This window comes from Procambarus clarkii, chromosome 65 (genome assembly GCF_040958095.1).
Source record: "Procambarus clarkii isolate CNS0578487 chromosome 65, FALCON_Pclarkii_2.0, whole genome shotgun sequence".
Lineage (NCBI taxonomy): Eukaryota > Metazoa > Arthropoda > Malacostraca > Decapoda > Cambaridae > Procambarus > Procambarus clarkii.
Genome location: NC_091214.1, coordinates 13,665,284 through 13,689,214, shown reverse-complemented (window position 1 = coordinate 13,689,214; position 23,931 = coordinate 13,665,284). Strand labels below are relative to the sequence as shown.

The window sequence follows — 23,931 nt, the reverse complement described above, 5'->3', positions numbered from 1 at the left end:
GGTTGTAATGCTTTTGACCTAGTCGTGATATGATTGTCTGGGGCGTGTGCGTGGGAATCTCCGCTACATATGTTCCAATCATCATCATTATCCCTACGGATTTTCTCATTATTATTATATCAATATTAATATATAAGAATGTCAGCCTGTTTGAGGCTGGAGGCCAGATGCTTCGGGCTACCATATCTATCGATTTATCTATCTCTTCTTTCTTTGTCTTTCTGTTTTTGTCTGCCACCCTCTATGTTTGTGTTTGTCTATCTTCCTGTCTCTGTCTCTCTGTTTTTTGTGTATGTATCCATATATATCGATATATATATCGCAAGCACATCTCACTTTCAGAGAAGGGTTGGTCATATTTGGTTATCATTGGAGGGAGAGGTTCGGTTAACACGTAGGCTGTGTGAGCCAGTGATCTGGGCATCCCAGATCAGTCTGTATGTGTCTACCTACGTCTTATTCTGTTTATGTTCATGTCTTTGTCTTCCTATCTGTCTTAAGAGACTGTCAGTCTCTTATTCTCTCTCTATGGAGGTAGGGATGGATGATAGGGGAAAGGGATGACGAGAGGGATGACCTTGGCACGACATGTATATAAGGTGGGAGGAAGGGGAGTAGGATAATCTATGAATACAAAACCCTTATTCGGTTTTGGGTTACGTTTGATAATTTTAGGATTCCTCCCACATCCTCTTTTCATCTCAATAGCTCTCCTATCCACTAGAGACCACTGGTTTCCGCAACTTGGTTAGTTTACACTTCACTATTTGTGACTACTGGGAGAGCCTTGGTGACAGTCGGTTTACACAACCTGGTCAACTGTTACATAATAGATTTGTGCTTAATACGAGAGATTCAGTGGTTTCTGCCAAACGCATGTATGTTGCGAGAGTGTCAGCTCCCATCTGCCGTCCCAATACCACCAGGGGGACGTATACTCCCCACCACCGCCCCTCCTTACCCCTTACCCAGCCACTCATCAGATTGGGAGAGTCCACTACCCTGGTCCCCCGGGAGGGGGCAGAGGTTCCCTCCTGAGGGTTCCTCCTAAACATCCATCACCTGTGGTCATCAGTATATAAGTTACTCCAACTATCAGAACGCAGACATACGGACTTGCAACACTGACTAGTTAACAACTAAAAGATTATATTACAATAAATCTTCGTTATCAACACATTAAACAAGAAATAACACATAGCATTGAACAGGAAATTAACATCATTGAACATCGCACAACTATAACAGTAAACAACATCACCCAAACAGCTGCCCACATCACACACAGCTGCAAACATCCCACACAGTTCCCCAATCCCAGACAGCTGCCCACATCTCTCACAGCTGCCCACATCCCACACAGCTGCCCACATCCCACACAGCTGCCCACATCCCACACAGCTGCCCACATCTCTCACAGCTGCCCTCATCTCTCACAGAGGCCCACATCCCTCACTGCTGCCCACATCCCACACAGCTGCCCACATCCCTCACAGCTGCCCACATCCCACACAGCTCCACACATCCCACACAGCTGCCCACATCCCACACAGCTGCCCACATCCCACACAGCTGCCCACATCCCACACAGCTGCCCACATCCCACACAGCTGCCCACATCTCTCACAGCTGCCCTCATCTCTCACAGAGGCCCACATTCCACACAGCTGGCCACATCCCACACAGCTGCCCACATCTCTCACAGCTGCCAACATCCCGCACAGCTGCCCACATCCCTCACTGCTGCCCACATCCCACACAGCTGCCCACATCCCTCACAGCTTCCCACATCCCACACAGCTCAACACATCCCACACAGCTGCCCACATCCCACACATCTGCCCACATACCACACAGCTTCCCACATCCAACACAGCTGCCCACATCCCACACAGCTGCCCACATCCCACACAGCTCCCTACATCCCTCACAGCTGCCCACATCCCACACAGCTGCCCACATCCCACACAGCTGCCCACATCCCACACAGCTCCACACATCCCACACAGCTGCCCACATCCCACACAGCTCCCTACATCCCTCACAGCTGCCCACATCCCACACAGATGCCCACATCCCTCACAGCTGCCCACATCCCTCCCTGCTGCCCACATTCCACACATCTGCCCACATCCCGCACAGCTGCCCACATCCCACACATCTGCCCACATCCCGCACAGCTGCCCACATCCCACACATCTGCCCACATCCCACACATCTGCCCACATCCCGCACAGCTGCCCACATCCCACACAGCTGCCCACATTCCACACATCTGCCCACATCCCACACAGCTGCCCACATCCCACACAGCTGCCAACATCCCATAAAGCTGCCCACGTCTCACACAGTTGCCCACATCTCACACAGCTGCTAACATCTCACACAGCTGCTAACATCTCACACAGCTGCCCAAATCCCTCACAGCTGCCCACATCCCACACAGCTACCCACATCCTACACAGCTGCCCACATGCCACACTTTTGCCCACATCCCACACAACTGCCCACCTCCCAAACAGCTGCCCGCATCCCACACAGCTGCTCACATCCCACACATCTGACCACATCCCACACAGCTGCCCACGTCCCACACAGCTGCCCACATTCCAAACACTTGCCCACATCCCACACTGTTGCCCACATCCCACACAACAGCCCACATCCCACACAGCTGCCCACATCTCACACAGCTGCCCACATCTCACACAGCTGCTAACGTCTCACACAGCTGCCCAAATCCCAAACAGCTGCCCACATCCCTAGCAGCTGCCCACATCTCACACAGCGGCCCATAACTCACACAGATGCCCAAAAATCACACAGATGCTAACCTCTCACACAGCTGCCCACATCTCCCATAACTGATAACATCTCACACAGCTGCCCAAATCCCACACAGCTGCCCATATCCCTAACAGGTGCCCACATCCCAAACAGCCCCCCCACATCACACACAGCTCCGCACATCCCACACAGCTGGACATCCCACACACCTGCCCACGTCACATACAGTTGCCCAAATCCCACACAGCAGCCCACATCCCTCACTGCTGCCCACATCCCACACAGCTGCCCACATCCCTCACAGCTGCCCACTTCCCACACAGCTCCACACATCCCACACAGCTGCCCACATCCCACACAGCTGCCCACATCCCACACAGCTGCCCACATCCCACACAGCTGCCCACATCCCACACAGCTGCCCACATCTCTCACAGCTGCCCTCATCTCTCACAGAGGCCCACATTCCACACAGCTGGCCACATCCCACACAGCTGCCCACATCTCTCACAGCTGCCAACATCCCGCACATCTGCCCACATCCCTCACTGCTGCCCACATCCCACACAGCTGCCCACATCCCTCACAGCTTCCCACATCCCACACAGCTCCACACATCCCACACAGCTGCCCACATCCCACACATCTGCCCACATACCACACAGCTTCCCACATCCAACACAGCTGCCCACATCCCACACAGCTGCCCACATCCCACACAGCTCCCTACATCCCTCACAGCTGCCCACATCCCACACAGCTGCCCACATCCCACACAGCTGCCCACATCCCACACAGCTCCACACATCCCACACAGCTGCCCACATCCCACACAGCTCCCTACATCCCTCACAGCTGCCCACATCCCACACAGATGCCCACATCCCTCACAGCTGCCCACATCCCTCCCTGCTGCCCACATTCCACACATCTGCCCACATCCCGCACAGCTGCCCACATCCCACACATCTGCCCACATCCCGCACAGCTGCCCACATCCCACACATCTGCCCACATCCCACACATCTGCCCACATCCCGCACAGCTGCCCACATCCCACACAGCTGCCCACATTCCACACATCTGCCCACATCCCACACAGCTGCCCACATCCCACACAGCTGCCAACATCCCATAAAGCTGCCCACGTCTCACACAGTTGCCCACATCTCACACAGCTGCTAACATCTCACACAGCTGCTAACATCTCACACAGCTGCCCAAATCCCTCACAGCTGCCCACATCCCACACAGCTACCCACATCCTACACAGCTGCCCACATGCCACACTTTTGCCCACATCCCACACAACTGCCCACCTCCCAAACAGCTGCCCGCATCCCACACAGCTGCTCACATCCCACACATCTGACCACATCCCACACAGCTGCCCACGTCCCACACAGCTGCCCACATTCCAAACACCTGCCCACATCCCACACTGTTGCCCACATCCCACACAACAGCCCACATCCCACACAGCTGCCCACATCTCACACAGCTGCCCACATCTCACACAGCTGCTAACGTCTCACACAGCTGCCCAAATCCCAAACAGCTGCCCACATCCCTAGCAGCTGCCCACATCTCACGCAGCGGCCCATAACTCACACAGATGCCCATAAATCACACAGATGCTAACCTCTCACACAGCTGCCCACATCTCCCATAACTGATAACATCTCACACAGCTGCCCAAATCCCACACAGCTGCCCATATCCCTAACAGGTGCCCACATCCCAAACAGCCCCCCCACATCACACACAGCTCCGCACATCCCACACAGCTGGACATCCCACACACCTGCCCACGTCCCATACAGTTGCCCAAATCCCACACAGCAGCCCACATCCCACACAGCTGCCCACATCTCACACAGCTGCCACATCTCACACAATTGCTAACATCTCACACAGCTGCCCAAAACCCTAACAGCTGCCCACATCTCACAAAGCGGCCCGTAACTCACACAGCTGCTAACATGTCACACAGCTGCCCACATCTCACACAACTGTTAATATCTCACACAGCTACCCAAATTCCACACAGCTGCCTACATCTCTCACTGCTGCCCACATCCCACACAGATGCCCACATCCCTCACTACTGCCTACCTTCCACACAACGGCCCACATCCCTCACAGCGGCCCACATCCCTCACTGCGGCCAACATTCCACACAGCTGCCCACATCCCTTACAGCTGCCCACATCCCTTACAGCGGCCCACATCCCTCACTGCGGCCAACATTCCACACAGCTGCCCACATCCCTCACAGCTGCCCACATCCCACACAGCTGACCACATCCCACACAGTTGCCCACATCCCACACAGCTGCCTACATCCTACACATTTCCCACATCCCACACAGATGCCCATAACTCAAACAGCTGCCCACATCTCACACAGCTGCTAACATCTCACACAGCTGTTCAAATGCCACACAGCTGCCCACATTCCTAACAGCTGCCCACATCTCACACAGCGGCCCACATCCCACTCAGCTGCACATAACTCACTCAGATGACCATAATTCACACAGCAGCCCACATCCCACACAACAGCCCACACCCCACATAGCTGCCCATATCTCACACAGCTCGCCTTTCCCACACATGTACCCACATCTCTCTCAGCTGCCCACATCTCTCACACCTGCTCACATACCACACAGCTGCCCACATCCCACAGAGCTGCCCACATCTCTCAAAGCTGCCCCGCATCTCTAACAGTTGCCCACATCCCACACAGCTGCCCTTAACTCACACAGATGCCCATAACTCAAACAGGGGCCCACATCTCTCACAGCTGCACACATCCCACAAAGCGGCCAACATCCCTCACAGCTGCTCACATCCCTCACTGCTGCGCACATTCCACACATCTGCCCACATCCCTCACAGGGCCAACATCCCTCACTGCGGCCCAAATCCCACACAGCTCCCCACATCCCACAAAGCTCCCCACAGCCTACACAGCTGCCCACATCTCACACAGCTGCCCACATATCACAAAGCAGCTAACATCTCACAAAGCTGTCCAAATCCCAAACAGCTGCCCACATCTCACACAGCTGCCTACATCCCACACAGCTGCCCATAACTCACCCAGATGCCCATAAAACACACAGCTGCCCACATCCCACACAACTGCCCACAACCCACACAGCTGCCCACATCTCACACAGCTCGCCAACTCCCACACAGCTGCCCACATCCCTCACAGCAGCCCACATCGTCACCGCTGCCCACATCCAACACAGCTGCCCACGTCCCACAAAGCTGCCCACATCCCACACAGCTGTCCACATCCCCCACAGCTGCCCACATCTCACACAGCTGCCCACATCCAACACAACTGCCCACAACCCACACATCTGCCCACATCTCACGTAGCTCGCCAAATCCCACACAGCTGCCCACATCTCTCTCAGATGCCCACATCTCTCACTGCTGCCCACATCCCACATAGCTGCCCCGGATCTCTAACAGTTGCCCACATCTCATACAGTTGCCCACAGCCCACACAGCTGCCCATAACTCACCCAGATGCCCATAACTCACACAGATGCCCATAATGCACACAGCTGCGCACATCTCTCACTGCCGCCCACATCCCATACAGCTGCCCACATCCCTCACAGCTGCTAACACCCATCATTGCTGCCTACATTCCACACAACGGCCCACATCCCACACAGCTGCCCACATCTCACACAGCTCGCCACATTCCACACAGCTGCCCACATCTCTCTCAGCTGTCCACATCTGTCACTACTGCCCACATCCCACACTCCTGCCCACATCTCTCACAGTTGCTAACATATCTCATAGCTGCCCCGCATCTCTCACAGTTGCCCAAATCTCACACAGCTGCCACATCCCACACAGCTGCCCATAACTCACACAGACGCACATAACTCACACAGCTGCCCACATCTCTCACAGCTGCCAACATCCCACAATGCTGACCACATCCATCACAGCTGCCCACATCCCTCACAGCCGCCCACATCTTACACAGCTGCCCACATCCCACTCAACAGCCCATAACTCACACAGATGCCCAACACTCACACAACTGTCCACATTTTTCACAGCTACCCACATCCCACACAGCTGCGCACACCTCTCACAGCTGATCACATCACACACAGCTGCCCACATCCCACACAGATGCCCATAACTCACAACGCTGTCCACATCTCTCACAGCTACCTACATCCCACACAGCTGCCCACATCTCTCTCAGATGCCCACATCTCTTACTGCTGCCCACATCCCACATAGCTGCCCCGGATCCCTAACAGTTGCCCACATCTCACACAGCTGCCCACAGCCCACACAGCGGCAACGCTTCTCTAACAGTTGCCCACATCTCACACAGATGCCCACATTCTACACAGCTGCCCATAACTCACACAGATGCCCATAACTCACACAGCTGCCCACATCTCTCACTGCCGCCCACATCCCATACAGCTGCCCAAATCCCTCACAACTGCTAACATCCCTCACAACGGCCCACATCCCACACAGTTGCCCACATCCCACACAGCAGCCCTTAACTCACACAGATGCCCACATCCCACACAACTGTAACTACCCACACAGCTGCCCACATCTCACACAGCTCGCCACATCCCACACAGCTGCCCACATCTCTCTCAGCTGACCATATCTCTCACTACTGCCCACATCCTACACAGCTGCCCACATCCCACACTCCTGCCCACATCTCTCACAGCTGCCCACATATCTCATAGCTGCCCCGCATCTCTAACAGTTGCCCACATCTCACACAGCTGCCCACATCCCACACAGCTGCCCATAACTCACACAGATGCCCAACACTCACACAGCTGTCCACATCTCTCACAGCTACCCACATCTCACACAACTGCGCACACCTCTCACAGCTGATCACATCACACACAGCTGCCCACATCCCACACAGATGCCAGTAACTCACAACGCTGTCCACATCTCTCATAGCTACCCACATCCCACACAGCTGCGCACACCTCTCACAGCTGATCACATCACATACAGCTGCACACATCAAACACAGTTGCCCACATATCTCACAGCTGCCCACATTTCTCACAACTGTCCACATTTCACTCAGCTGCCCACATCCTACAAAGCTGACCATATCTCTCACAGCTGCCCACATCACTCAGAGCTGCCCTGCATCCATAACAGCTGTCAACATCTCACACAGCTGCCCAAATCCCCTACAATAGCCCATACCTCACACAGATGCCAATAACTCACACAGCTGTCCACATCTCCCACAGCTACCCACATCCCACACAGCTACCCACATCCCACACAGCTCCCCACATCCCACACAGCTGCCCATATCCAACACAGCTGCCTACATCCCACAAAGTTACCCACATTCCTCACAGCTGCTCACATCTCACACTGCTGCAAACATCTCACACAGCTGTCCACATCTCTCACAGCTGCCCACATCTCTCACAGCTGCCCCGCATCCCTAACAGCTGCCCACATCTCACACAGCTGCCCACATCACTCACAGCTGCCCAAAACTCACACAGATGCCACATAACTCACACAGCTGCACACATTTCTCACAGCTGCCCGCATCCCTCACAGCTGACCACATCCCCCACAGCTGCCCACATCTTTCCCAGCTGCCTACATCTCTCACAGCAGCCCCGCATCCCTAACAGCTGCCCACATCTCACACAGCTGCCCACATCCCACACAACAGCCCATAACTCACACAGATGCCTATAACTCACACAGCGGGCCACATCTCTCACAGCTGCCCACATCCCACACAGCTGCCCACATCCCACACAACAGCATTTCCTCACATAGATACCAATAACTCACACAGCTGTCCACAACTCTCATAGCTACCCACATCTCAAAGAGCTGCGCACACCCCTCACAGCTGCCCACATCCCCCACTGATGCCCACATTCCACACAGCTGCCCACATCCCTCACAGATGCCCACAACCCTCACTGCTGCCCACATCCCACACAGCTGCCCACATCCCTCACAGCTGCCCACATCCCACACAGCTCCTGCACATCCTTCACAGCTGCCCACATCCCACACAGCTGCCCACATCCCACACAGTTGCCTACATCCAACACAGCCCCCGTATTCCACACAAATGTTCACATCCCACACAGCTGCCCATATCTCACACAGCTGCCCACATCTCACACTGCTGGTAACATCTCACACAGCTGGCCAAATCCCCCACAGCTGCCCACATCCCTAACAGCTGCCCACATCTCACACAGCGGCCCACATCCCACACAGCAGCCCTTAACTCACAGATGCCCATAACTCACACAGCTGCCCACGTCCTACTTAACTGCAGCAACCCACACAGCTGCCCACATCTCACACAGCACGCCACAACCCACACAGCTGCTCACATATCTCTCAGTTGAACACATCTCTCACTGCTCACACAGCTGCCCACATCCCACACAGATGCCCACATCTTTCACAGCTGCCCACATCTCTCATAGCTGCCCCGCATCTCTAACAGTTACCCACACCTCACTCAGCTGCCACATCCCACACAGCTGCCTATAACTCACACAGATGCACATAACTCACACAGCTGCCCACATCTCTCACAGCTGCTCACATCCCTCACTGCTGCCCACATTCCACACAACTGCCCACATCCCTCACAGCGCCCCACATCCCTCACTGCGGCCCACATCCCACACAGCTGCACACATCCCTCACTGCTGCCCACATCCCACACAGCTCCCCACATACCACAAAGCTCCAAACATCCCACACAGCGGCCCACATCCCACACAGCTCCCCACATCCCACGTAGCTGATCACATCACACACAGCTGCCCACATCCCAAACAGATGCCCACATCCCACACAGCTGCACACATCCCTCACTGCTGCCCAAATCCCACACAGCTCCCCACATCCCACACAGCGGCCCACATCCCACTCAGCCCCCCACATCACACACAGCTACCCACATCCCTCACAGCTGCTCACATCTCACACTGCTGCAAACATCTCACACAGCTGTCCACATCTCTCACAGCTGCCCACATCTCTCACAGCTGCCCACATCCCACACAACAGCATTTCCTCACATAGATACCAATAACTCACACAGCTGTCCACAACTCTCACAGCTACCCACATCTCAAACAGCTGCGCACACCCCTCACAGCTGCCCACATCCCCCACTGATGCCCACATTCCACACAGCTGCCCACATCCCTCACAGATGCCCACAACCCTCACTGCTGCCCACATCCCTCACAGCTGCCCACATCCCTCACAGCTGCCCACATCCCACATCCCTCACAGCTGCCCACATCCCACATCCCTCACAGCTGCCCACATCCCACACAGCTCCTGCACATCCTTCACAGCTGCCCACATCCCACAGGGGGAGGCTGTTCCATGGGTGTGAGGACCTGTGAGGTGGATAACAGGGTCTCAGAGGATACTGGGATGAGGGGCGGGGGATCCAGTGAAGTGGAAGGGACAGGGAGGGTATGAGGTGAAAGGGGAGGGAGGACGGGAAGGAAAGGGGGGGAGGGAGGACTCGGGAGAAAGGGAGGGGTAGAAGGGTGGGGATTGGGTGTGGGGGGGATGGAGATTTGGCTGAACATTTGAGTGGGGGCAGGGAGGGTTTGGGGTAGGGGGGTTTTCTATGCAGAGGAGGGAGGCGGGGTTGTCCTCCCTTCTGGTGTTACTGGGTAGCTGGTTGTGGGTGTCCCCCTCGCCTCTGGGGGTGTTGTGTTGGGAGCTGTGACTTCCTGGTTTTTCCCTCTCGCCCTGCGCCTCTTCCTTGCTTCTGACGCCACGGCTCTCTCCTCCCTTGTCATGTCTCTCTGGAGGAATACATTTTTTTAATTTTCCCACATTTTTCAGGGAGCTCTTCCTTGATAGGATCTTCTCCTTTGTGCTGTCGTTTGCAAACACTATCTTTATCATTCGGTCTCGGTCTTTGTTGTACCAATCTAGCCTGAAAACCTTCTCAATGCTATGCTCAGCCCCTTCCATGTCTAGTGCCTTTAGTACTTCATTCACAGCTGCTTTGTCCTTGTCATTCCACTCTGTCCTATTAGAGCCTTCCTGCTCTTTAATACCCACAGCAACCACTGATCTGTTCCTTTCCAGCAGTTGGCTAGTGGAGCGTGCCACCTCCTGTGAGGTGGCTGCTTTCATGGCCACCTCCATCACTGCAGTCATTACTTCAGAGTTATTTTTTTTTTTATTTCCGCAAATGTTGCTTTTATTGTGGCATTCTCATCAAAAAAACTATTACCACCTTCTCCCTAGATGGTTTTCTGATTCTCAGTCTCGATACCATTCTCTTTGAGGGCTCTAATCTCCTCCTTTGCTGCTGTCAGCTCTCTTTTTCAGGTTGCTTATTTCGTTCTTCATTTCCTGCATCATTTCTTGCATCTCACTCTTGATGTCCTCCAGAAACTGGGCGAATATTTCCTTCATTTCGTCATCTTGGCTCTTCCCTGTTCCCCTGGTCCCTCTGGCTGCCATGCTTGACCGTGTTCCTATAGTTGTGCCGTGATAGGATTTGTCAGGAGGGCAGAGCGGGATGGGGGAGGGAGAGAGAGAGAGAGAAAGAGAGAGAGAGAAAGGGAGTGATAAAGGGAGAGATAAATTTTTCCGACCCTTCCACTGAAGTGAGAAGAAAGTAGAAGGGGAGGGGGGGAGGAGATGGAGAGAGAGGCGGGAGGGAGAGAGGGAGAGAGAGGAGAGGGAGAGAGATGGAGAGGGAGAGAGCGGGTGAGGGAGAGAGCGGGTGAGGGAGAGAGGGGGGGAGGTGTGTTTACTAGTTGTTTACTAGTTGTGTTTTTGCAGGGGTTGAGATTTGCTCTTTCGGCCCGCCTCTCAACTGTCAATCAACTGTTTACTAACTACTTTTTTTTTTTCCCCACACCACACACACACACACACCCCAGGAAGCAGCCCGTGACAGCTGACTAACTCCCAGGTACCTATTTACTGCTAGGTAACAGGGACATTCAGGGTGAAAGAAACTTTGCCCATTTGTTTCTGCCTCGTGCGGGAATCGAACCCGCGCCACAGAATTACGAGTCCTGCGCGCTATCCACCAGGCTACGAGGCCCTGTAACAGGTGTGTGTGTGTGTGTGGGGGGGGGCAGAGAGGGAGGGGGAAGGAAAGAGAGGGAGAGAGAGAGAGAGAGAGAGAGAGAGAGAGAGAGAGAGAGAGAGAGAGAGAGAGAGAGAGAGAGAGAGAGAGAGAGAGAGAGAGAGAGAGAGAGAGAGAGAGCGAGAGAGAGCAGGAGATAGTGGGAGAGATAGTGGGAGAGAGAGAGTGGGAGAGATAGAGAGTGGGAGAGAGAGAGAGTGGGAGAGATAGAGAGTGGGAGAGAGAGAGAGTGGGAGAGAGGGAGTGGGAGAGGGAGAGAGTGGGGAGGGGAAGAGTGTGTGTATGGGCGATGCTGGGGACTGGGGGTGGGGGGGGGTGGAGATGGCGACCAGGTCAGGTCAGGTCAGATGGGGGTGTCAAGGGGGGGGATAGTAAGGTCCTGATCCCAGGTGTTAATGCCTTTTCCCCTGACTGAACGATTGTGTGTGTGTGTGTGTATGTGTGTGTGTGTGTGTGTGTGTGTGTGTGTGTGTGTGTGTGTGTGTGTGTGTGTGTGTGTGTGTGTGTGTGTGTGTGTGTGTGTGTGTGCACGTGTGTGCGTGTGTGTGTGTGTGTTTTAGCGTGTGCACACTTGTGTGCGTGTATACGTACGTGGGCGGACGTGCGTGTATGTGTCAAGATATCCCTTATACGTTACCTCTAACCAAATGAGCCACCCTGAGATTTTTAAATATATATGATATCCTGAACAAGAATTTGATAATATTTTACCTCAATCTGTACAACTGATTAATTGACCAGAGAGGGGGTACATACCAGTCTCCTCCTGCTCACACAACCAGATGAGTAAGGACGATGTATGGTGACGATGGTTATCCATCATTGTCTCCCACTAGGTGATTCACTAAGTGCTGGTAGATTGATGAGGTCGGTTCTTCTCTGTCTACACAAAGCTCTGGAGTCAGTCACTGTATCGTTGTGTGACAGTTCACTAATTCACTGTACCACTGATCACAGTCACCACTCAACAGCACAATCAGGTAGTTCCACGGCGGGGCGTCCCACCCGGTCAGGTAGCACACCTACATGCACCGGTGATGCCACTAGCTCCACTTTGGTTTCTTCACCAAATCTTCGCACTATCGCTAGCGATATGACTATGCTATGTTGCACCCTGCTAGCTACACACTGCGAGAGGCCAAATACTATGATCTAGCCTCTATACTCCTTCAATGTCCCGAGAAATTGACGAATTTCCGCGGACCTCACTAATCGTGTGTGTCTTCTATCGTCTCCCGGCCTACTGTATGTGTGTGTGTGTGTGTGTGTGTGTGTGTGTGTGTGTGTGTGTGTGTGTGTGTGTGTGTGTATGTGTGTGTGTGTGTGTGTGTGTGTGTGTGTGTGTGTATTTGTGTGTGTGTGTGTGTGTGTGTGTACTCACCTAATTGTGCTTGCGGGGGTTGAGCTCTGGCTCTTTGGTCCCGCCTCTCAACCGTCAATCAACTGGTGTACAGATTCCTGAGTCTACTGGGCTCTATCATATCTACATTTGAAACTGTGTATGGAGTCAGCCTCCACCACATCACTTCCTAGTGCATTCCATTTACTAACTACTCTGACACTGAAAAAGTTCTTTCTAATGTCTCTGTGGCTCATTTGGGTACTCAGCTTCCACCTGTGTCCACTTGTTCGCGTCCCTCCAGTGTTGAATAGTTCATCCTTGTTTACCCGGTCGATTCCCCTGAGGATTTTGTAGGTTGTGATCATGTTCCCCCTTACTCTTCTGCCTTCCTGTGTCGTAAGGTGCATTTCCCGCAGCCTTTCCTCATAACTCATGCCTCTTAGTTCTGGGACTAGTCTAGTAGCATACCTTTGGACTTTTTCCAGCTTCGTCTTGTGCTTGACAAGGTACGGGCTCCATGCTGGGGCCGCATACTCTAGGATTGGTCTTACATATGTTGTGTACAAGATTCTGAATGATTCCTTACACAGGTTCCTGAACGCCATTCTGATGTTAGCCAGCCTCGCATATGCCGCATACGTTATTCTCTTTATGTGGGCTTCAGGAGACAGGTTTGGTGTGATATCAACTCCTACATCTTTCTCTCTTTCTGTTTCATTAAGTACTTCATCTCCTATTCTGTATCCTGTGTCTGGCCTCCTGTTTCCACTGCTTAGTTTCATTACTTTGCATTTACTCAGGTTGAACTTCAACAGCCATTTGTTGGACCATTCACTCAGTCTATCTAGGTCATCTTGTAGCCTCTTACTATCATCCTCTGTTTCAATCCTCCTCATATTTTTTGCATCGTCAGCAAACATTGAGAGGAACGAATCTATACCCTCTGGGAGATCATTTACATATACCAGAAACAGTATAGGTCCAAGGACTGACCCTTGCGGGACTCCACTTGTAACGTCTCGCCAATCTGAGACCTCACTCCTCACACAGACTCGTTGTCTCCTGTTGCTTAGGTACTCCTCTATCCACCGGAGTGCCTTCCCTTTCACTCCAGCCTGCGTCTCCAACTTTCGCACTAGCCTCTTGTGTGGCACTGTATCAAAGGCTTTCTGACAGTCCAAAAATATGCAGTCTGCCCACCCAGTATGCAGTCTCTTTCTTGCCTTATTTTTGTTGCCTGGTCGTAGAATTCAAGTTACCCTGTGAGGCAGGACCTGCCATCCCTGAAACCATGTTGATGCTGTGTTACAAAGTTCCTACGCTCCAGATGCTCCACTAGTTTTTTTCGCACAATCTTCTCCATCATCTTGCATGGTATGCAGGTTAGGGACACAGGCCTGTAGTTCAGTGCCTCCTGTCTATCCCCTTCCTTGTATATCGGGACTACGTTAGCTGCTTTCCAAATATCTGGCAGTTCCCCTGTTGCATTTGTTATACACTATGGAGAGTGGTAGGCACAGTTCTCCTGCTCCTTCCTTTAGAACCCAAGGGGAGATTCCATCTGGGCCTATAGCCTTTGTCACATCCAACTCTAGTAAACACTTCCTTACTTCCCTGCTGGTAATCTCAAACTCTTCCAGTGGTTCCTGGTTAGCTATTCCCACACTTACCTCTGGAATTTGTCCTTTCTCTAAGGTGAAGACCTCCTGGAATTTCTTATTCAATTCCTCACACACTTCTTTGTCATTTGTAGTGAATCCTTCCGCCCCTATCCTTAATTTCATAACCTGTTCCTTTACTGTTGTTTTTCTCCTGATGTGGCTATGCAACAATTTAGGCTGAGTCTTTGCCTTGCTTGCGATGTCATTTTTGTATTGTCTTTCTGCCTCTTTTCTCATCCTGACATTCTGGTATCTTTCTCTGCTCTCCAGTGTGTGTGTGTGTGTGTGTGTGTACTCACCTAATTGTACTCACCTAATTGTGCTTGCGGGGGTTGAGCTTTGGCTCTTTGGTCCCGCCTCTCAACTGTCAATCAACTGGTGTACAGATTCCTGAGCCTACTGGGCTCTATCATATCTACAATTGAAACTGTGTATGGAGCCAGCCTCCACCACATCACTGCCTAGTGCATTCCATTTATTAACTACTCTGACACTGAAAAAAAATTCTTTCTAACGTCTCTGCGGCTCATTTGGGTACTAAGTTTCCACCTGTGTGTGTGTGTGTGTGTGTATGTGTGTGTGTGTGTGTGTGTGTGTGTGTGTGTGTGTGTGTGTGTGTGTGTGTGTGTGTGTGTGTGTGTGTGTGTGTGTGTGTGTGTGTGTGTGTGTGTGTGTGTGTGTGTTTGCATGTGTGTGTGTAGTTTTTATTCTATTTTATTATGACTGTGAGAAGACACTAGCATTACTTTATGGTAGCATTAATAATGGTAGTAATGATAATAATAAGAACGGTGTAGGTAATGACTGTCTTGAGTGTAGGTGCGAGAGATACATAATATTTTACACGTGGAAAATAGTAGAGGGGGGTTGGTCCCAAACCTGCACACAGAAATAACACCACATGAGATCAGAAGGTATGGCAGAATGTGCAGAATACCCTTGTTAAAGAGCAGAGGTGTAATAGGTACTCTGAGAGAGAGAACTCTATCACCATCAGAGACCCGAGACTGTTCAACACGCTTCCACTACACATAAGGGGCATAACTGGCCGACCTTTTACAGTGTTCAGGAGAGAACTGGATAAACACCTCCAAAGGATACCTGATCAACCAGGCTGTGACTCATACGTCAGGCTGCGAGCAGCTGCGTCTAACAGCCTGGTTGTCCAGTTTAGCAACGAGGAGGCCTGATTGAGGACCGGGACGCGGGGACGCTAAGCCCCGAAACCATCTCCAGGTAAGGTAACCTCAAGGTAAGTTATGTAATAAATTGTAATGATTCCATTCATCATTTGTTGGAGAAACTGGTCGTGTTTTATTGCAAAGAGCTGAAGAACACACCCACAAAAAAATAACAAAATTATATAAGAATAATGTCATTACTAACTATTGCTGGGATTTTAATCGTAGAAAAGATTTTAATAATAGAAAAAATGCATAACTGTTCAAATATAGAAGAGAACCGCCTAATAAGAGAAGAAATTATAGATTCTATAGAGACAATATGGGGCAAGAAATCATTTAGTAAAATATATCCGATTAACCGTAAAATTATTCTTGAGGAAGCAAAGTTCACTAATCTTATTACTTCTTATATGCACAGATTGTGGTGTTCAGAGTGGAAACAATAAGTCCACGAACCCCTGCCCACCGTTCCCAGAAAACTGGATAATTGGTTATTTTTCTGAAACGCTGACATTCCTTGGCTAGTTCCTGGGGAGCATTTATGATTGAGTGATGAAAATTAAGCCACCCAAGAAGTGGCACGGGCATGAATAGCCCGTAAGTAATATATGTTTTGGAGTGAACGTGATCTTTGCTCGTGAAAGAATATATTGTGTCCTGAGATTGCATTTAAATCGTCGGTTCTCACTATGTGGCTGCTATCACTGGGAAGGATACTGCTTGACAGTATTCATATGGGGTGTCCAGCTGCGGGATCTGGGGAGCATAATCACGACGACGTCTATTGATAAACACCAAGTGTGTCAGCCAGACATAAACGCATGCTCCTAGAATCATGTTCAGAACATTGTATAATGTACCGTGACAAAAGATGTAGGTTAAATCTCAAAACCTAGGTTTTAATACTCTATTAGTATTTTTAATTATTATTATTAATATTATTATTATTATTATTATTTTTATTTTTATTATTACACAGATAAATCACAATAACGTGATAAATCAATGAACAAATTCACAAAGGCCTTGATGAGGATTCGAACCTAGGATCGAATTCTAGGATTCTAACCTTGATTAGGTTTGAATACTCATCAAGGCCCTTGTGAATTTGTTCATTTGTATATCACGATATTGTGATTTGTCTGTGTATTGAAATAGGGGCATCAGAGGTAGAACTATTTGGTTGACTTGAGCCCGGGCACATCGGAGAATTGTGTGAAACCCCGGCTAGACTTCAGTGGAAGCCTCGGGATCTTCGTGAGGAATGGGGGGGGGGGGGGCAGTAGCACTGAAGGTTGAAATTTTTCTGTGTCGTGGTACAGTTGGGAACATCCAACACATAGGTTCGAATCCTTGTCAATGCATTTGTGAATTTGTTCATTTATTATTATTATTATTATTATTATTATTATTATTATTATTATTATTATTGTCCGTATTTCGGGTGAAGCAGCTATATTAAGTAGTACTATACTTACTCCATATTTTCCTTAGTTTATGTACAGATAATGTGATGGGTCTGTTAATTCTACAAAACCTCTCTAAGTGTTTCACTTTCCGTGAAGTTCTCCACTAATTCGAGGTCCCCTAACAATTCCCAAGTGTACAGTTTATTACAATTAAAATCTCTCCCCAAGGGTACAGGATCAATTAGGCTAACCGATACGTAACCTACTAAATGTCGGTCAGTTTGTCCAAGGTGAAGAGAAGCTTGTAATATATGTCCTCTTCAGTGAAACATCATCAGTCTAAATTCCAAAAGTGGTTCAGTGCAGTTACTTGAGAAATACCGCAGATAATCAACACCTATAAAAATTTACCAGCAAGAGTGTAACACCCCATGTGTCCAGTTTTACCATCACAAGACGCTTCGGCCTCACTACTGAGCAGACAGCCAGATTCCAGCTGCATCAAGTTTCCACGCTCTCTTCCCGTATTCGAGCTCTTCGACCCAGGCCGCATTTGAGCTCTTCGACCCATGCCGCATTCGAGCTCTTCGACCCAGCCCGCATTCAGAGCTCTGCTCTATGCACTCCACCCACATCCGAGCTCTCTACCCCCCGGCCTCACTCAGCTCTTTGCTCAGCTCCAGACTTTGTCTAAGCTACTACAACACAATTAGTGGTAATAGCAGCTAAGTTGTAAATATTGGTTTTGGGCCAAATTTACCGCTAAGCTACCCCCCTTAAAATTGTAAGAACCTTAAAAAGGAGTTCCGAAGGTGTTTTTAGTAAAATCGCATCATGATCATTTTCAGAGAATATGTTCATTAGGAGTTTGTTAAACAATTATTAATAAAATATACACGCTAAGCTTTACCCATTCAGGAGTAAAGTTAAGGTCAAATGAAGCTCATTTTCAGAGAATATATTTATTAGGAGTCTTATTTCAGATGTAACAAGAAAAGAAAACCTCACCCCCCAACACACCTGCCTCCTCCTTATAATCATCATAACACCCACGCCAGCCTGCTCGCTTATCTCCTCCCTCACTCCACAGCTCCCCGCTCTCTTATCTTCCCCATCCCTCACCACCTACTTCCCCCAAATCTCAACCCCTTCCCCAACTACTCCTTAACCTCCTCCCTCCCCAAATCCCATCTCAACTTTACCCTACAAGAATTTGAATTAGAATTTATTTTTACATCTCTCGTTTTATCCGTTCTACGTCTATAACTCTATAATGTTCGGTTATTATCTGTGAGACTTTGTCTCATGAAACAATATTTCTTGTAAAACAGATATTACCATGCATCTTACTGTATTTTGTCAATACTCGAGTGTAAATACGTAACATCTCTGCACTCTTTGCGTGTTCATCTGTATGTTCTCACCATGTTCTGCAAATTTTCACCGCATGATCTTTGCACACATTATATGTTCCTTCCATGTTCTCAGAATGTTCATACATGGCCTTACATGTTTTCTGCACAACTTGTTTAACGTCATTCATGTTCTCAGCATATTCTCTGCAAGTTCAATCGATGTTCTTCGCATATTCGTTGTGTTTTTTCATATTCTCCATGTTTTCAGAATGTTCTTACATGTTCTCTGCACAACTTGTTACACGTTATTCATGTTATCTTGAGGATTATCTTGAGATAATTTCGGGGCTTAGCGTCCCCACGGCTCGGTCCTCGACCAGGCCTCTTTTTTGTTACACACCCCCAGGAACCAGCCCGTAGCAGCTGTCTAACTCCCAGGTACCTATTTACTGCTAGGTAACAGGAGCATTAGGGCAAAACAAACATTTTGCCCATTTGTCACCACCTCCACCGGGGATCAAACCCGGAACCTCAGGACTACGAATCTGAAGTGCTGTCCACTCAGCAGTCAGGCGCCCTTGTTTACAGCATATTCTTTACAAGTTCAATTCATGTTATCTGTTTTGTTTGCATTCTCTTAAATGTTCTTCGTATTCCTTTAAACAAAATGTACAATTACATCTTTATACAGTAACTAGTTCCTTGTTACATATTATCAACACCAATACTATTTCTCAACAAATTAATTATTACAAATTATTTATTCTAGTTACAAATTATTTATTTATTCTAGTTACAAATGATTAATTTATTTATTTACAAATTACATATATATTGTTATTTAAAAAAATATTACACAGTATTTATTTAGTCATTTACCGAAATTTATTTGTAAATCTGTCAATGTATTTATCTCCATCAACTTAATATTTCTTACTAACACTGTTCTTAAACCAACTATGCTTTATGCAGTAACAAATTTAATAACACAATCTTTTCTTAACGTTTCTTAACCAGCATTACAATTCGTGATACTGTAAATAATTTATAATAACGTCTTTACATCTTTTCATAACTAGCATTACTCTTTATGCAGTATAAAGTTTATAAAGACTTTATTTTCATGTCATATGTTAATTAAGAATACACATGAAAAATAGTTTAAGGAATCATTTTTACATTATTTCTCAACTAACAGTACTCTTTCGTAAAGGTATTAAATTATTGTGGGTAACTATGTAACCTAAGTCAAGCCTGGCCCAGGGCCGGGCTTAGGGAGCAGAACTCCCAGAACCCCATCAAGCAGGTAACTTCTTTACAAAGTTTCCTCACTTATATATTCGTCAAATATCAAAGGAAACATTCTAAGACATTGTTAGGCTTCAAAGATACTCTTTGAGACATCAAGAATACACTCAAAGACATCAAAAATACATTCAGAGACATCAAAGATAATCTCAAAGACATAAAAGATAATCTCAAAGATATCAAAGGATGCTCTTCGAGACCGATTTGAATAGACTGAAATCCTCAGCACCGCAACAGCTTTTTTTTTTTTAACATGTAGCCCCCCCCTAAGAATTCCTTAAAATCTAAATTTCTCCAAAACCGTGCAACTCTCACACTTCCTGTTTGAATTGAAATAAAATCTGGGCCATCAAGTATGTACAGTACATAAGATAAGCAAAATAACTCTTGATGAACGAGTCAGTAATAACTCTTGGGAAATGTATGAACGTGACGATAATCGTAACAGTACCTTGACCCATCAGGAATCCCAAGACTGTGATGAGTGTATCAGAGAGGGAGATGTGGTGTCCCCGTCGGCCGGAGCAGATTACCACCAGGGTCGTGACCAGCAGCGAGAGCACCACCACCGCCCCCATCGCTGCCCATGCCCTGTTCTCCATCTGTTTGGTGTACGCTGTCCACACATAGTCACTGCTTGACGGGCGACGCATCACCAGTTGGTATCTAACAGCAAAACACTAATAAAACACTGCATGTGAAAAACTTTAGAATTTTATTGCCGTCTATTATATAACTTTAGTGATAATATTGTTTTTATTTATTTACACATAATGGTCTTTATGAGATAAAGAAGGAAACTTTCTACAGAAAGATATTATAATCCAAATGAAGGGCAGCTTTCGTTTAATGATTTATGAGGTTTTACCTACACAGGAGCATATGGCTTTTGTCAGTTGAGGTTTTACAATGGAGATACATGGAAATTAGGTTCAGTTTATAAATCTCCATTTATTACCGAGCTTTGATATCATTCTCTTATTACCTAATAAGATGATTACATTCGTTATTATACATAAAATGTGTTGACCAAACCACACACTAGAAAATGAAGGGACGACGACGTTTCGGTCCGTCCTGGACCATTCTCAAGTCGATTGGTCCAGGACGGACCGAAACGTCGTTGTCGTTTCACTTTCTAGTGTGTGGTTTAGTAAAAATATTTCAGTAACGTTATTGTGACTCCTCGTCTGCATACATAAAAAGTAACTGATGAAGCAAACGTTAGAAAGGGAAGAAACAACAAAGTTTTGGTTCATCCTGGACCATTATCAATTCGAGGTCCAGGACGGATCGAAACGTTGCAGTTTCTTCACTTTCTGATGTGTAGTTTCGTTATCATATGTTCAGCCACGTTATTGTAGCTCATGGTCTGCATAAAAATGAACTAATTTGAAGAATTATAACATTATTGGTATTATAATTTACATTAATATATAAGTTATAAAATTGTTTCAGACATTTTTCAATCATTTTTTTTTGTAATTGAACCATTTATCTACACTCTCAAGAGCCCAATAAAAAAGATAATAAATTTTCGGAAATGTTTCTCTCTAAATTTAAGTATCTGCTATATAAATATCTGGTTTTTATTATTAATTTATGGTATATAGCCAAGAAAACATATCAAATTTGCTTTAAATCTTTTTTTTTCATATTTTTAGCTCTTCCTTTGAAGAAAGAGACTCACAAAATTATTATTTTTCGATGTGTTTTAAAATTATGAATTGGTTACACAAATGGCTGAAACAATTGTTCGTTCCTAATGGTTAGCATGTTAAAGTAAATTTATTATAATTAACACCTTGAAAATCAGTGTTCTAAATTGCCTGCCAAATTGTGCAGCGACTTATGCTTATATGAACTTTTTTTGCACACAAGCACATGTCTTTGTCGCCGAGGTAACTTTCAGAGCTCTTGAGAGCTGTAGCATCGACTAGCAACACTAGTCTTTTCTAGTGAATCCACACTTCGTAAGGGTAAAGGGTTCACATCTGTTAAGGGTCTCGTCTCCTTCGTCGGATTGTAGAGTGGCAATTCCAGCGCCACCTATGGGCCTGCACTCCAACCCTCTGATATTGGACACTACGTGGACAATGCCATCAATTGGTGGTGGCGTAGCAGTGACAATGGCTCCTATTTCCTGCCTTGGTCAGACAAAGAGGTCGTTGTGGATGACCTTTGGTGGTGGACGTATCAAGATCAGCGCCACCTAGATTGTGCTACGGAGCATAATGTCAACTCCCAGGTAAATGAGTGTTACCTCATGGTACCATCCATGTAAATGATGACGTTTTATGTCCACAGAGGTGACGTGTGGAAGCAGTCGTACTGAGAAAGGCAGGTTACCTTGGGCAGTCCACGTACTCTCAGTTTGGTTCTGGAAGAAGACTAAGTAAGCCTCCGCCGATCTGAGCAGTGTGTTAGATGCTGATTTACACAGTGTTGGAAGAGATCGGCATACCCCGGGATTGGCTTAGGAGAGTAACAGACAACAGTGAGGTGCATGTTGTGAAGTGCTGCTAGCCGGTCGCTAGAGGCTTCTGCCAGGGGTTAGCTACCCTGTATCTGGTTGTTTTGACCCCGATCAGCGTGTGACAGAAATCCTCTGCCAGGGAGTGGCTGGTGATAGTTGGGTATAGGCACCTTGTGATACTGTGTCGGTGGGCTGGCCCACATAAAAGGTGAACGCGCCAGTGTTTTCCAATACGAGTGGACAAGGTACTGAATGGTGAAAACTCTGGGGTTGGTGAACACTGCATGTGTGCACTTTTGGTGTCCTGTGTGAACGTGACACTATTGTAAATAATTGTGGTAATAGTCAGTTTTATTTAAGATATTTAACGGTGCAACTATAAATATATTGGTGAAGGGAACTGTGTGTATTTTCAATTTCCCCTTATTCTATTGCACTATACAACCATTTCTTGAAAGTGTACTACCAACTTGGGGTCGGGGACTATAAACGAGGTTCATCCATCAGAGACCCGGTTACTGGTCCATAGTGGCCGTAACAACATCGTTCACACATATAATTGCTCATTGGTCTATTAATTGTAAGCCAATGTCTAACTGTTGCAAACATATTGCTGTGAATTAGAATTACTTCAAACTTAATATAAGTAGTGATCATTATGGAATGGGTGATTTGCCACTTCTTTCTGGAAAAATAGGCCTGAAATATTTAAGCAACAACAAGTTCAATACAAGCTCGGATCAAATTTATAATAGCAAATAAATGTAACCGCAAGCGTACTTAGAGTAGAGAAAACCAAGAAGGAAGTCGACAGCGGTGCTGCGCTTGTGAGTGATGTCGAGGGCGGCGATGGCGATGTCTGCCTCGCCACGCACCAGCTCCCCCACCATGCCGCCCCATTCACCCTGCACTTGCGACCCCCACCCGCCATCCCTCACACGCTCACACTGAAACCTTCAATATTGCAGTCATTAAATTAGCCAAGCTCATTTACTATGACTCCTAGTCCAATATTCCAAGTTTGCCTAATATAAATAGTGCACAAACTAAGCAGAGGTTGCAGCACTCTTCAATACTGCCTTCTCTGGAAAACTTAATCAGGTTTACTGACATGAGTAAGTGCTTTGGCTGCCTGTGACTTCTCTGATAGGGTAAACATCGTCTGTGAAGCATTATATGTAATAGGCTAAAGAGTACTGTTTGCCTTTCAATTGCTTACTAGGTT

General features: G+C 48.1%; 1 protein-coding gene across 1 annotated transcript in view; it reads right to left on the bottom strand.

The window, feature by feature from the left end:
- The window catches only part of LOC138354986 (glutamate receptor-like), a 36,972-nt gene that overhangs the window by 12,863 nt on the left and 178 nt on the right, over positions 1-23,931 (bottom strand). The window contains exons 2-3 of the mRNA XM_069309690.1: positions 23,487-23,653; positions 20,682-20,896 (exon numbers count right to left, since the gene is read on the bottom strand). Of these exons, the coding sequence (XP_069165791.1) occupies positions 20,682-20,896; positions 23,487-23,653 (382 nt within the window). The remainder of the gene's footprint in view (positions 1-20,681; positions 20,897-23,486; positions 23,654-23,931) is intronic.